Below are 14,172 nucleotides of genomic sequence, written 5' to 3'. Positions count from 1 at the left end.
ATTGCCCACGCCAAACCTAACAAGGAAATGTGGAAGAAAACCTATACTATTCTAGGTTCTAGAACTATATCCCGGCATGCTATCAAGAGATTAAAATGAAACGAAAAAATCAAAAACGTACCGAATTGATATAAGCAACATAATCTCTTTCATCTGAAAGCATTTGAAATTGCTCTTCGTTTTTCCAACGAACAATAACAGCCTGTTTTCAAACCCGATCGAACATATTAATATTCATGAGTGTTTTTCGCTTGGATTCAAAAACATAAAATACGCGTAAGCTGGAAAACATCATGATAGGTTCAAATAAATAAAGTAACTTGGGATGGTTTTAAAGTATTAATATTTAAATAAAAAAACAATTTTACTCACCAGTCAATTCTGACAATTCTGCGAGTTGCCTCATCCAAAATCTTTTACTCCTGTAAGACCTGAAATTAAAAAAAGTTTTTGTTTACAAAATGTAATAATGGATTCATTATTTCGGTTTCAGATTCAAGAGACGACTTAAATCTAATTTAAGGCTCTAAGACAATTCCAAGAAACATTTGGTACACTATCACGTACTCTACTTCCTCCACTCAATAAATAGGCTGTGATTCGTCCATCTAAAATAATTTTATTATAGAAAGACAAATTTAATTGTAAAAAAAGAATTTAAGGTATTAATTACTGATAGATATTAAAAAGAAACGCTGACATTTATTGTTTAATACACTTCGAACAATACGAAAAATAAGATAAATTATTTAGGAATAAAGTAATTAAATAAATATAAATGAAGTAAAGATCAAAGACTATAAGAAAACTAAACATATAGAATATATTTAAAAGAATCAAGAAAGGAGGGAATTTCTTCAATTTTAAAATGTCAATGAAGAGAATTGCAGTTTTGACAGCAGTACAAACATCGCAATATTATTCGAATAATTCGAGTGGTTCTGGTACAGGCTATATTCTTCAGGGATATAATATGTCCTCTAGTGGGAATGGAAGATCTGGTCGTTTCGAAACTGATCTTCATGGAAATGTAAACATTCTTCTAGGAGGGTAAGCAATATATTTTAATAATTCAAATTTTGTATAATAGACTAAAGAATAATAGCATCAAAAATAATCAATAAACGTCTTTATTAAATGATTTATTAACACTCAATCATTTAATTTTCGCCAACTTAAACAAGATAATGTAAAATTAATGTGAAATTATACATTAGTTTACATTACTGATACTAAGCTTTAATAGAAAATCCATAATACTGAATATTACATTTGTGTTGTAGAGAGGTACGAAAATCAATATTAATTTTAAAGTTTCCAGTTTATTATTCAAAATTGAATGATTTTTTAAGTAGAATTCAAAAAATTCTCAAAAATGTTAAAAATTACACAGCTCTAGTAATAACGAACTTTAATTTAATAGCGCTCGGAATTGAACATAATCAGAAATACTCAAAAGCCTGCAATTTTAAACATGTAACAATATAAGGTATTTAAAGATTTTTTAAATTTAAATAAAATTGCTTCTAATTCTAAAGTTTCCAATTAAAGTATTTTAAATTTGCTTCTGCCTCAAATTAAAATATTTGTAATTTCAAGGCTGGTAATTTAAAATATTGAAGCATAGAAAATAAAAATTGCAATGTAATTAAGGACAAAAATTAAAAAGTTGAATCGAATCAAAGTTAGAAAATTTAATATTGAGAGCGGAATAAGCTAAATTTGGAAAACTGGCGATGTCTCATGTAATGAAACAATTTCAAGTTAAAAGCACTGAATCTGTTGAAGTCTACTTTTTGAATATAGAGTTTCCAATATTAAAAGCTTTGAATTTTGAGCTTTAAAGATTTATTATTTTCTTAACCCAAATCGACAAAATTCCGAATTTCAAGCACTGAAATTGAAAGAATTTTTAAATTCGTAACAATTTTGAAATTTGAAAATTGAGACGATGTTTAACATTAGATTTTTTAATAAAATTATAGGACAACGTTCAATAAGGTTGCAAGCGCTTCAAATTCTACTATATTGATCATTATACGTATTTTAAAATAAACATAAAATACAGATCGTTTTTTATGCCACTGCATTTTTTGTCAATAAACAGGAGTTAGAGAAGTCGGATTTCAAAATTCCATGACATTTCTAGTACAAATTAAAAAAATGTGATTTAAAATTTAAACACAAATTAGTTCATTTTAAGAAATTGTATTATTTGCAATATAATTTCCAGCAAAATTCTTGTACACAGCTGGCAGAAATGATCTATACGTCTATATTTTGAGATTTTGCTAAAGTTCTTTAAACTTTGTAACATTAACATAAAACTTTTTCCACGAAATAGCACAAAAGATAATAAAACTGCGTATAATAAACCCAAGTTGAAGGCAATATATTATAGACAAATATAGACTATCCAAATAATCCTTATAGGATAGACTTGTAAATTAAAGTTTGCTAAGTTGATTAGTTTTTAAGATATTAAAAAAAAATATGGAGGCACATTTTGAAAATACAGCCATTTCGTGGATTGAAACTGGGTCTAACAGACCTATCCTACGAGGGTTAAATTGTTCAGATATTTTATAGAATTGTGTCAAAATTTCCAAAATTTGTACATTCGTATGAACATCTTTTTAAAATCATTATGTATTATAGTTTAATAAATTTTAGCATTATTCATAAAAATTATTGTTTTGAGTCTTTTTAATTGCGTGGTGAATATAATCATTATTAGAAATGTTGCGACTTTTTTGCACCGAGTTCGATCCGCACTTATTCAAATCGTTAGAACATATCTTAATCAATTCCTATATTCATTTTTTAAATTTGAGGACTTTACATATATTAGAATTTAATAAATTTAAATTCGATTTAAATAAAATTCCAAATCCTATTTAACGTGCAATAATCAAGTTAATATATAGAAATCCTAAAACAAAACCAAGAATACAATAACCAAATTTCGACAACCACCATAAAATGCGCCTATTGTAATTTGAAAAAAGATCCCCTAACAAATTTTTTAATTTTATTTTAAAATTGTTTTTTCTTTCGTCTTTTTTATTTTTGTCCAAATAATTTTTTATAAAGGAAAATAATATTTTTAAAGGGGAGCTTTTTTTAAATTACAAAAGGAGCATTTTATGATGGTTGCCCAAATTTATTCATTGAATTCTTAATTTTATTTTCATGAATTCCATACATTTTCCAGGTTTTTCGGGTTCTTTAAAAAGCCTGAATTTAACTCAAGTTTTCCTCTTTTTTTGATTTTTCAGCCATAAGCACTGTTTCGCCACAAAGCACGAGACTTTCTTTAGGAAAAGCGGACGTGTTGCGAGTGTACTTCCAGAATCTAGGGTCTCGACCTGATACTTTAGAACCGTGTGAATACCCCAAATTCCTTGCCTCTTGAATAATCAAGGATTTGCACACTTGTCCCTCAAAATTTTGTTCCTTCTCTCATTTTCTATACACAAGCAAAAAAGTCTTCTTTGGATTACATATCCACATATTGAGTTGAGTGATACAAGTCCAGAAAGAATGAAAAAGAATGTAAAAATAGTAGGTGAATTTAGTTTAAAGCATTTTTTGTAACTTTTTACTCGATTTCTTTATTTTTGTTTCGTGTAACAGAAATTTTGAAACCTTTTAGTTAAAGAGATTCATTAGGCTGCAAAGTATGATACACTCACTTACTAAAGCAGGCTCAAAATTTAATTTGACTCACATGAATGGCGGACATTAATCGCTTCCGAGATCCGCTAAAGATCTGAAAATTCTTTGACGTCCTCCTACCTGACTATATCTTTCAGTTCGGTAAACGAGATAATTGAATTAAAACAGAAGGACGGATTAGAGCTTTCCACTTCCATTTCAAAATTTATGATGAACGCAATCAAAAAGAATGTATTTTAAGTTTAATACTTTACCAAGTAGCAATAACTATTTATTTATTTCTATTTTAAGTTACTTTTGACTAGATATTTTGCGAAATGTCACTCTATACACGAAAGTTAGAATATAAAACGACCTTTACTTATCGCGTCAATACTCGTAAACTTTAGTAGGCTCGAATATTCGTGAAATGTTCACCTGGGGAGTGTTTAGCATTTCGTGAATATGAGTTTAATATACTTGCTACATATATGTATTAAAACTAACATAACACAGCAAATATTGTCAGACGCGAAATCAGTACATCTTGTAATTTTATATTTCACAGATAAGCAAAAATAAATACGCAATAAAGATAAATGAAACTGAATGATTTTATATTTAAACTTTTAACATTGTTCAACTTCAAATTTGAACCTTTCAATGGAACAAAATAAAATATAAATTCAAGAGATTTCTAAATTAAAACATTTTAATTTAAAAAGTTTGGTAGTAAAATAAAAAATGTGAAGAATAGCATAATCTTAAATTTTACAGCATAAATTGTCATTGATTTAATTTAAAAACTCAATAAGAATAAATTACAGTACTGCTTACTTTAGTAAAAATAAAATAAAAATCTCTCCACAAATGAATAATTTTGAACAAATTAGTTACCGAAACATTTTTTTATCATTAGAAGAGTGAAAACGACACGTGAGATGCCGTAAGCCGGGGCTAACCGTGACACGTTGCATTGGAAAACTGGGCCACTCATAATTTGATAGTTACAATTTCATTTATCTTTTTATGAATAAAAATCGGAAACATTTGTCATTGTTTTCTTTAAAATAAATATGAAATTTTCTTCTAGAAATTGTTTAGATCAGTTTCGTTGTTGCACTTTCAAAACTTTACTTGTAATTTTTTGGATGTTTACGTCACCTACTATATAGAACAATAATAAAAAATGTATCTACAATTTTAATCAACATAAAATTGTTGTTTTTTGCTATAGAATGATTTTTATAGAAAGTTCTGAATTTTTACGGGAAATTCATACTTATTTAATCTCTATTAAGTCGGATTTATTGAGAAAAATCTAAAAACATGTCCTGCTTAGCACCGTCTTCCCGTGTCCCCACAGCAATTCATTTCATTACAATATTCATGAATCTTATAAATAAAGATGTTCGGTGTAGATTGTACAAGTCTGAATTATTGATTTTTCGAAATTAATATTTTTAACGATCCTTTCTACCATTTTTATAGAGCCATGCTGAGCGGTGTCATTATCATCGTCGTACTGGTTTGCTACTGCTGTCATAGAAATGTACGAAAGCATCGACCGCAGGAGTATTCTCAATACTGGCGCGCTGAGCCAGATGTTCATAGTCTTGAAGTTTTTACGATGGATTCTCATGCTATGGTAAGCAACCATTTTAAAATATTGCAGACTTTCAATTTTTAAACTTTTAACTCATTACTCAATCCCATTCCAAAATCATTGCCAACCAATCCCATTCCAAAATCATTGCCAACTATCATTGAAAATGCCAAGTTGGAAGCATGAATTAAAATTTTCAGATATTTACATTAAATCTTTAAAATTAAACATTCAACGTAACGCGAATTTGATTTTTTAAGATTTTTTATGCAATAAAAAGATGTTCGGAAAAATGTTGGTTATCTGTATTTTGCACAACCAAGCTTCTTTTATTACATTATTTGAAAATAATTTTTTTTACAATTATAGGCAGGCTCCGAAAAATATTTGTTTGAATTAACAAAGTTTTTGTTTGTTCAATCTTAGAATCTATGCGTTTTTTAAATAAAAATGTAGGCATACGTATGCTAAATTTACGTGATGAATCAGTTTATAAAATATTGCATTTTATTATAGTTAAGTATAAACTTTAATTTTTTAAATAGCCTGCAACCGACTTCGGCGAAATAAAATGAAATGTCCCTAACTTTATAGTATCTTTCTTGATTAACAGTTAAATATCATTTCCTTAATAAAATGTGTAATAATTCAAATCTGCTGTTCAAAATATACTTATTTGTATAAAAGGCAGTAGTTTTGAAAGAGATTTAGTTCGCCTCTAAGTTCTATTTTATAATTTCTGTATATAATCCTATTTCTTAGAAGTTGATAAATTATGTGCCACTTTTTTCCATTTTTGTGGCCATGAATCAAGCATAAAAAATGAGGTTTTGGACTCTAATAATCTTGTGAGGAGTGTTACCATTCTGGGTTAGTAACCATCAACAGAGGGTGGCAAAAAGTGAATCTTTATTCAGCTCCCTATCGACACTTTGTGCATGTTTCGCTGCTCTCGAGATATAATCTTGTCCCTTGCTCTGTTGAATATTAACGCAATATTCCCCATTCAAGCGTTACTTTGACTTCGAATAAACAAGGCTTTTGTAAATATCGGTGGTATCTTCTGACTAACGAGCATTCCTCCTACTTAAGAATGTTAGATTCACGTAAAAGATTCGTTTTGTTCATTTATTCTTTTTATGTTTTTAAATAAATGAATTTAAAAAAAGTTTAAAATACGGGTCCTAAAAGTTACACAATTCTGATTGCCTCAATATATTAAAAAAATTAAACAATAAGGAGACAGCTAAAAATATGAAAAAAGGGTAGAAAATATTAAGTATGTATTTATATATATTTTTGAACAGTAGAATTATTTTTATTTTTGGAGGTAACGAATCTTATAAGCGAATTTTTATTCATAGAACAGAAATAACTTCAAATTAAAGTTTAAAGTACAATTTCCCATGGAGGTTGTCTGACTAAAACGACTGTGTTTACTTTTAGCTTTCCAACTATAAATAAACTGTAGATAGGATATACCCAAGGGACAGACAAGGTTGGACTTAAGAAATATTAATAACGATTTCATGAATATTTAATTTAGAAATAGCGTAAGCAACTGTTTTTCTGAGTCTACCTTAGTTCCCTTTCTCAGTTTAGGTCGAGGTTTTTCCACGTTATCATTAACGTAAATCTAATCTTCAAAAGGCTAGAGGTACATATTACCTTCAAGATATGTCCACAATAATGCTAGTTTAGCTCTGATTATGGATCATCTTGTATACAGTTCAGCTTCTTCTTGTATACGGTTTCACCTCCTCAAATAGGAGGTCGTTTGATCTCAATATTTTCATTTCGAATAATTGAAAATACCATGCCAGAAAAATGAATTCGAAGAAAATGAGATTAGAATATTAATTACCACGCTCTTTTTCTTCGGAAAATATTTCCTTAAACCAATTCTTTCAATAGCAGGGCTTAAATGAATTAAAACGTAATGATTAAATGGGACCAATTTACAACATAACTGAAAATTAAAATCGAATTTTTTCAATTAAATTCTTCAAAACTGGAATTCCCTAATGTATGGTTCTACAGATTCCAATTTCTGATAATTTACGCGTCTGTAAAGTGCAACATTTGAGCAAATTACTACTTCTTCGTATATTGAAAAAAATAAACGTTAAAATAAAATGTTTCGAAATTAAGATTTCAGACTCAAGTGTTGGTTTTTAACGTAGAGATCCATCAAATTTCAAAGACAAGATTTGTCAATCTTCGTACAAACGAAATGCCTTTCAAAATCATTGTCAGCATATCTATACATATTTTAAATCATAAATTCTAGGTAATTTGTATTTCAATTAGCTAAACCTTGACACGTAGCCTTCCTTAAAATATTTAACACTGAGAATATTTAAATTAATTTCTGTCTCTGTTAAATATACGTATTAGAGATACGATGCCACACCTCTCCCATTTTCACCTGTACCCTGAACATTCTCTGCATTTCACCCGTATTTGATACTCCGAAAATAATTGTATTAAATAATAATGGGTCAATTCATAATGTTTAATAATGTTATAAAGAAATATTTTTAATTGCAGATCATTTCATGACATGATTTCTTATCCAAATTTATATTATTTTTTAAAACTTTGAATAGAACGCTCATTTTTTAAAAATTTTGGAATTTCTTAAACTTAAAATTTGGAAAAAATGTGTAGTAAATTAAAAATACTAACGCACGTTAAAATCAAAAAATATAACTTTACTAACACAAGCTTCTAATTTATTTATAATATTAAAACATTTTAGTAAAGAGTATGGAAGTGATGGCCATTTATAATATTTAAAAATCAATTTTTTATGTAAGAATAAAAAATATTGATTGATTGCTGATGAATTGACCGACCCACTTGTATTTTGTATTTTCACTTCCTCTATATGAAGAAGAAAATGTAATTATTTGCTAATTAATCATAATGACGAAGCAAAGTGATCATCAAATGAGCACCATACAATTAATAAATAAAAAATAAAGTGGAAATACCGAAAATCGAATCCACAGCTGGTTTCAAGTTTCTTGTCAATTTGAACAAATAAACTTTTGACTTACAAGCCATATTTGACTTTGTGTTTATTCCAAACCGTATACTTCTTTTAAGGAATGAATTACGCAAATTATCAAAGCTATATAAAAATATTAACCAATTTTCCTTATACCTTCTTTCCAGTGTTACGAGCGAGGGGCAGGTTTAACCACAACGGAAGAAGGCACCTTATCATCGCTGCCCCGTCCTGTGACACCGGGACCGCCTCCAGCTTACGAAAGCCTAATTTTTAACCCCCCAAGTTTACCCTCTCCAAGTGATAAGAAGGAGTCACCCAGAAGTCTCGGAAACATACTTCCGGTATTACCGGAATCTGAGACAGGTCGCATTAAAAATAAAGAGGACACTAATAACGACGATGAGGGTCTACCTTCTTATGAAGCTGCTTTGAAACTTGAAGCGAGCGGTTATGTCTAAATTCAAAATTTATGAGAATTACTTCTACCAAAAAGAAATTTTGGCTCTGTCCTGAAACTTGAAGCTTCCAGAAAAGCTGCTGATCTGCGAGACGAGGCTTGAAAATGAAAAGATACTGAATTGTTTACGTATCCTGCAAGAAGTTAATGGTTTCGAAATTCCCAGATTTTCGAAAAAGTCGGGAGCTTATCAAAAGCGCGCATACATGAGAAAGATTCCCAATAATTAGAGTTGATCTTCCTTTTCTAAATGTGGAGTTAAATTTGATTTGGTGTTTCCAAATCTTTACATCAGTTAAATTTTTATTGGGAGATTTAGTAGTGATGCTTTAAAAAAGTGCAATCTTTTGATTTTCCTGGGCGAATAATTATTACAGAAGAGCATTTAGAAACTTTTACTCAGGATACATATTTTATACAACGAGGACGCTTTGCGGTACTTAACGGATTTCGTTTTGTACGCTTGTAGTGCATACACTCTGTACATAGTCCGTTTAAGGATTATGCAAATTTAACAATATATGCTTTTATTACACTCGAATGAGTTGTCTGTAATTAAATGAAAAGTATTCAGTTTTCCTGTATTATTTTTAATAAGAAAAATGAGCTTTGTATCGAATACTAATTTAGCTCTTTCACATTTTTTTATTTTATTATTTATATTTAATTTTACATTTCATAAAACAGTTTTTGTTAAAGAAATCTTAACCTTTTGATGAAAAGTATTTAAAAGAAATGTTTATATAAAAATTAAACCTTAAAAGTAAGGAAAATGTATCAATTAGCCAATTAACAAAAATATTATCAATGGTCGATAAAGTAGCAAACAGAGCCTTGAGAAGTCTAGAAAATTGTTCAACCGAACATTTCAACGTAGAGATATCAGGGACTGAGAGTGAATCCCGAATGAGCCGAAAGTGATGCTCATGGCCGGAGTCATCCCTCCGCAAACAATTGGGGAAAAGATTCAAGCAGGCACGTTGGTGCCTGGAACGAATCCCGAGAAGAGTAATTCTTCACTGAACGATCTCTGCCCCCACTCCGGTATGGATGGAATCAGTATAAGATCGAAAGACTGGAAAGATCGGACTTACTGTCTCTCTATAGGATTTGAATCTTCTAGGGAGCTAAATCCTAAGAGTAAAATCCCTTTGCTGTTTCTCAAGAGATCGATCTCTTAGTGAGTCAGAATGTGCCGTTTCTGATGAATCTTTTGGAACGAAACTTTACTCGATGGCACCACATACAATATTTTTTCGAATTTTGATAAACAGTCACTTGTTGAAAAAATAAATTCAAAGAAAACATAAAATGGTTAAACAATAAAATTGATAAAGAATCGAAAAGGTATAAGAAATGAAATATTGAAAAACAATTGTTTAAAAACTGGAATTGGTTAAAGAATTAAATTAGGAAAATCAATTCTTTTTTTAATTACAAATTTTGAACAAAATAATTGTTGAAATAAAAGCTATAGATATTTGGACCATAAAATTAAAAATTAAATTTCAAACAAATTTATTTGAATTATAGTTAGAATACTTTTATCGTCAATTATTAGTATTCCCTTAGTTAATTAATTATTATTTAAGCAATGACAATAAATGAAATTGCTAAATCAGATATTTTAAAAATAAGATATAAAAAAATTGTTTAATAAGTTAAATTTTTCAAAAATAAATTTATTAGAAAAAATAAAATGTTTAACAAACTTAAATGATTGTTCAACAAATAAAAGGGGTTGAAAAATAAAATCGTTTAAGAAATTGAATTTTAGAAAAAAAATAGATTTGAAAATATAATCTAAACAAATGATAGAATTGAAAAAATGATAAAATCGCTAACAAACAGTAATTAATTAAAAAATAAAATTCTGAATGTTATTAATTTTATATTATTCAATATTCATATCAATATCAACAAATTTCTATTCAATTATAATTGTAATTAAACATTAATTATTCACAAATTTACCTATTTATTAATACATCATATATTATTAATTGATTAATAAATTACTTTAATATTGTCTCATAAACAAATAATAATGTATATTATATAGTTGTGTTTTAAACGCGCATAATATAATTTGAAATTAGCGTGAAATTGCTAAATTACTATGAAGTAGCTTTTATTCTGATTTCAAAAACAGAATCTCAGAGATTAAAATAATATTGCATATACAGAGAGTAAAAGTCCAGAGAGCGGAGAGTAGGTTCAAAACCTAACTCTTTCGGATGGCATGCGCTCCCTTCGGGATCGTTTGACAGTATCTTCGGTTAAGTTACCATCGGGAGCAAAACCTTCCAGAATTCTGGAGGTTTCGATCTTTCAAAGATGGAATCCCGGGTACTTTTTTTTATCAGTACACAAACTAAAGATCCAATCCTCTGTACCTGTTTTGCTCGGGATTCAAACTTAACCAGTTGCTGTCGCAACCCATCTGTTTCTGAGTGATTGCGAAGGAGGCAAAGTCCACTCGGGATGGAATCACTTTCTTCCTGCAGTAAATATTTTCGGATCTTGAGAAGAGTAAAACCTAACGGGCCCTTTTTCGTCGGTTCAGTGAATAAAACCCAAAGTGAGCAAAACCCTTTACTCTCAGTCCCTGGATTGAGATATAATCGAACAAAAATGAAGTTATCACAGTAGTGGTTAGATGTATCTGTTCTTAATAAAAAGAAGTTAATATCCATAAAAAGACTATTTAGCATTGCATGATGAGATTGGATAGGATACATTTCTTTACTTTAAAGTTAAAAAAAGGAGAACTCTACTTATGGTAAAAGATATTCAGTATTCCAATCGTCGGTAAAGAGGAAAGCAGCTGATTCACACTTATCTGCTGATATACATACAGAATTTCAACTTGTTTAGTGATTTTAATTTAACTTCCTGCAATTGCCGCACTGCTGTGCATCTATCATCAAACAAATTATATTAAAAAAATTTTTATTAAAAAAGCACCTCTAGATGAAAATTTGTATAACATATATCGAAAAGAAGATATAGATTGATTTTTATTCCAAAAACGTTATAACTTTGATTTTCCAAACACATAATTATTAAGAAGAACAAATTCTCATTAATTACATTATTGGTTATTATGTTATTATTCATATGAAATATTTTTTTACTATTAACCCAAAATATTTTTAAATGAAGTAGAAAAATGATCGCATCAGATTGTTTGATTTTTATAAAACTAGCACGCAGTTTCATTTAAAAACAATTTTCTTAATGTGAATAAATTGATATGGTTACATAATTAACTAACACAAATTTTAACAGAAGAAAATATGAGACTCAACAAGAAACGTCCAGTAACTTTATGTGTTTTTACTCTATATTTTAAAGAAAGTCTGTATTAACTAAACATCATAAAAATATCATATAAATATTTTCATCTGTATAAAAAGTTCTCATTCCCTCATTTTAATCAATCATAGCCCAATTTAAAAAAATGTTATATTGTAAATAAAAAATAATTTGAAGAATATGAATGATAAATTTGTGTAGTCATTTACTTATTTATTAAAAACTGGTTCTGCATGGTTCATGGATAAAAAGGAATATGCAAACGACCTGTGAAATTCAAATACAAACGGATCTTAAGAAACTTCAACAAAGAACTCTTTTCAAAATATTCCTTTATCTTCTTGGGCCCCACAAAGACTTTCAGGTCTTTGACATTTTTCAAGAACCTTATACGACATTTCGTTATACAGTGAAAAATTATTCTCTTCCAAGCGAAGAGACGAGAATTTCATTCATGAAATTATTAATGTTTGGAAATTTTCAAAAGCAGGTAGATCTTGAAATGCAGTTAATGCGATTTTAAGTGAAATTTTATGTTCCTTAGAAGCAATAAATGTTGAAAGTGTATACTTCGGTGATTTCTGTCAGAAAATAAATCGTTTCATTAGCAATTTGAATTATTTCACCTGCAACAGAAGTGCTGAGATAATAATAATTATGAAGAAAAGTATAACAGAAAAACAAAATAATAAAGTGCCTTCAATTTTCAACCTTTAAACAAATTTTAAATTCATCCATTTTTTTGTTAATTTCTAATTTCACTACTGTAAATTTCAAAGCTTCTTAAATTTTATGAAGCTTTTAATTAAAAAATAATTTAACTTAAAATCATTTGTCACAGTGCGCTATCATCACATGAAATCCTTATTTGACAAAGAATGAACAAGATTTACGGTTTTTTTCAATTTTAATTATCTGAAAGGATATGAAAAAATAAACGCCTTTCAAATAGTTTTAAAGATTTAAATTTATTTTTGAAGATTACAAAGAATTGTAAGAGATTTAAATAAATGCAAGGGTTATCAACGAATGTTACAGGGTTTCTAAATATTTCTAGGAATTTAAAAGAATCTCACAAAATTTCAGTGTTTTTTGTTGTTGATAATTTCGTGTAATACATTTAATTTATTATACTGGACGGGATTTTAGAAGACTAATTTCTACAGATTTCTAACTATTTCAAAGATTTCAAAGGTATTTTAAAGGGGATAAAAAATTTTCAAGGGATTTATACGGATTTAAACATATTTCAAAGATTTTAATGGATTTAAAAATACTTCCATAGGTACCAAGGGATTTCAATGAAATTTCAAGAGATTTTAAACATATCAAGAGAATTCACTGCCTTTCGCTATGCCAACGTTATTTGCCCAGAATCGCTATTTTTGTATACTTCCATAAGAGATTATGAGTGGTCCAAAATAAATCCTTCCTTTGTAGCTATTCTACTTTTTACATTAAATCCTTCAATACTTTTGTATTTTTTATTTCAATGCTAATTATTCTATTATCATTTACCATATAATGATAAATCATGACTTTTCCATAAATGCAAAAAAGTTATAGGACAATCATAATAGGGTTATACTGATTTTCCCATAATATTTGTTCGGAAGTCTGATTTTGGGTGAAAACTGCGGTAAATGTGCAGAGATTCCTTATCTGCGTTATTCGTGATACAGATTCTATCCTAAAAATAACAAGACTGTTACACAAGCATGGCCCTAATTACGAGAAGCCGTGCAGAGCGTCGTAAAAGACATCGAGCAGCTGTGAGCTCATAATGAAAAACTACAAACGACCGCCAGAAGCATGCTGTGTCACTTCTATAGTTTCTAGTAAACAAACAACTCAAAATTAATTTAACCTAAATTAAAATCTTATTTATTTATTTTTACCTTCAATATTGTCAACATTCCTAAGCAACACGGTTTAAATCCCTTTTTCCGACATGAAACATACTTTTTTCCAGTACTTATTCTGGAACTGAAAATCATGTGTTGATTTTGCTTCCTCACAAAGAGTTTTCTATTTATCTAAATCGTCAAATCTAATTTTTTGACACACACCAAACTCTCGCTTTCAGCCCAGTGTCGGTGGTTGCCTTCAAATAACCTT

General features: G+C 28.8%; 2 protein-coding genes across 3 annotated transcripts in view; one reads left to right on the top strand and one right to left on the bottom strand.

Annotated features, from left to right (window-relative positions):
* Positions 1-9,268, top strand: part of LOC117168468 — a 13,689-nt gene extending 4,421 nt beyond the window's left edge. The window contains exons 2-4 of the mRNA XM_033354144.1: positions 494-1,050; positions 5,149-5,305; positions 8,444-9,268. Coding sequence (XP_033210035.1) covers positions 869-1,050; positions 5,149-5,305; positions 8,444-8,737 — 633 coding nt within the window. The 5' untranslated portion in view covers positions 494-868 and the 3' untranslated portion in view covers positions 8,738-9,268. The remainder of the gene's footprint in view (positions 1-493; positions 1,051-5,148; positions 5,306-8,443) is intronic.
* Positions 1-14,172, bottom strand: part of LOC117168466 (probable beta-hexosaminidase fdl) — a 92,681-nt gene that overhangs the window by 43,909 nt on the left and 34,600 nt on the right. For both annotated transcript variants that reach the window (XM_033354141.1, XM_033354142.1), the window contains exon 2: positions 373-431. The gene's annotated coding sequence lies outside the window, so the exon portion shown is untranslated. The remainder of the gene's footprint in view (positions 1-372; positions 432-14,172) is intronic.

Source organism: Belonocnema kinseyi, chromosome 2, assembly GCF_010883055.1.
Source record: "Belonocnema kinseyi isolate 2016_QV_RU_SX_M_011 chromosome 2, B_treatae_v1, whole genome shotgun sequence".
Classification (NCBI taxonomy): Eukaryota; Metazoa; Arthropoda; class Insecta; order Hymenoptera; family Cynipidae; genus Belonocnema; species Belonocnema kinseyi.
The sequence above is the reverse complement of the archived record's forward strand: the minus strand, read 5'-3'. Positions and strand labels throughout refer to the sequence as shown.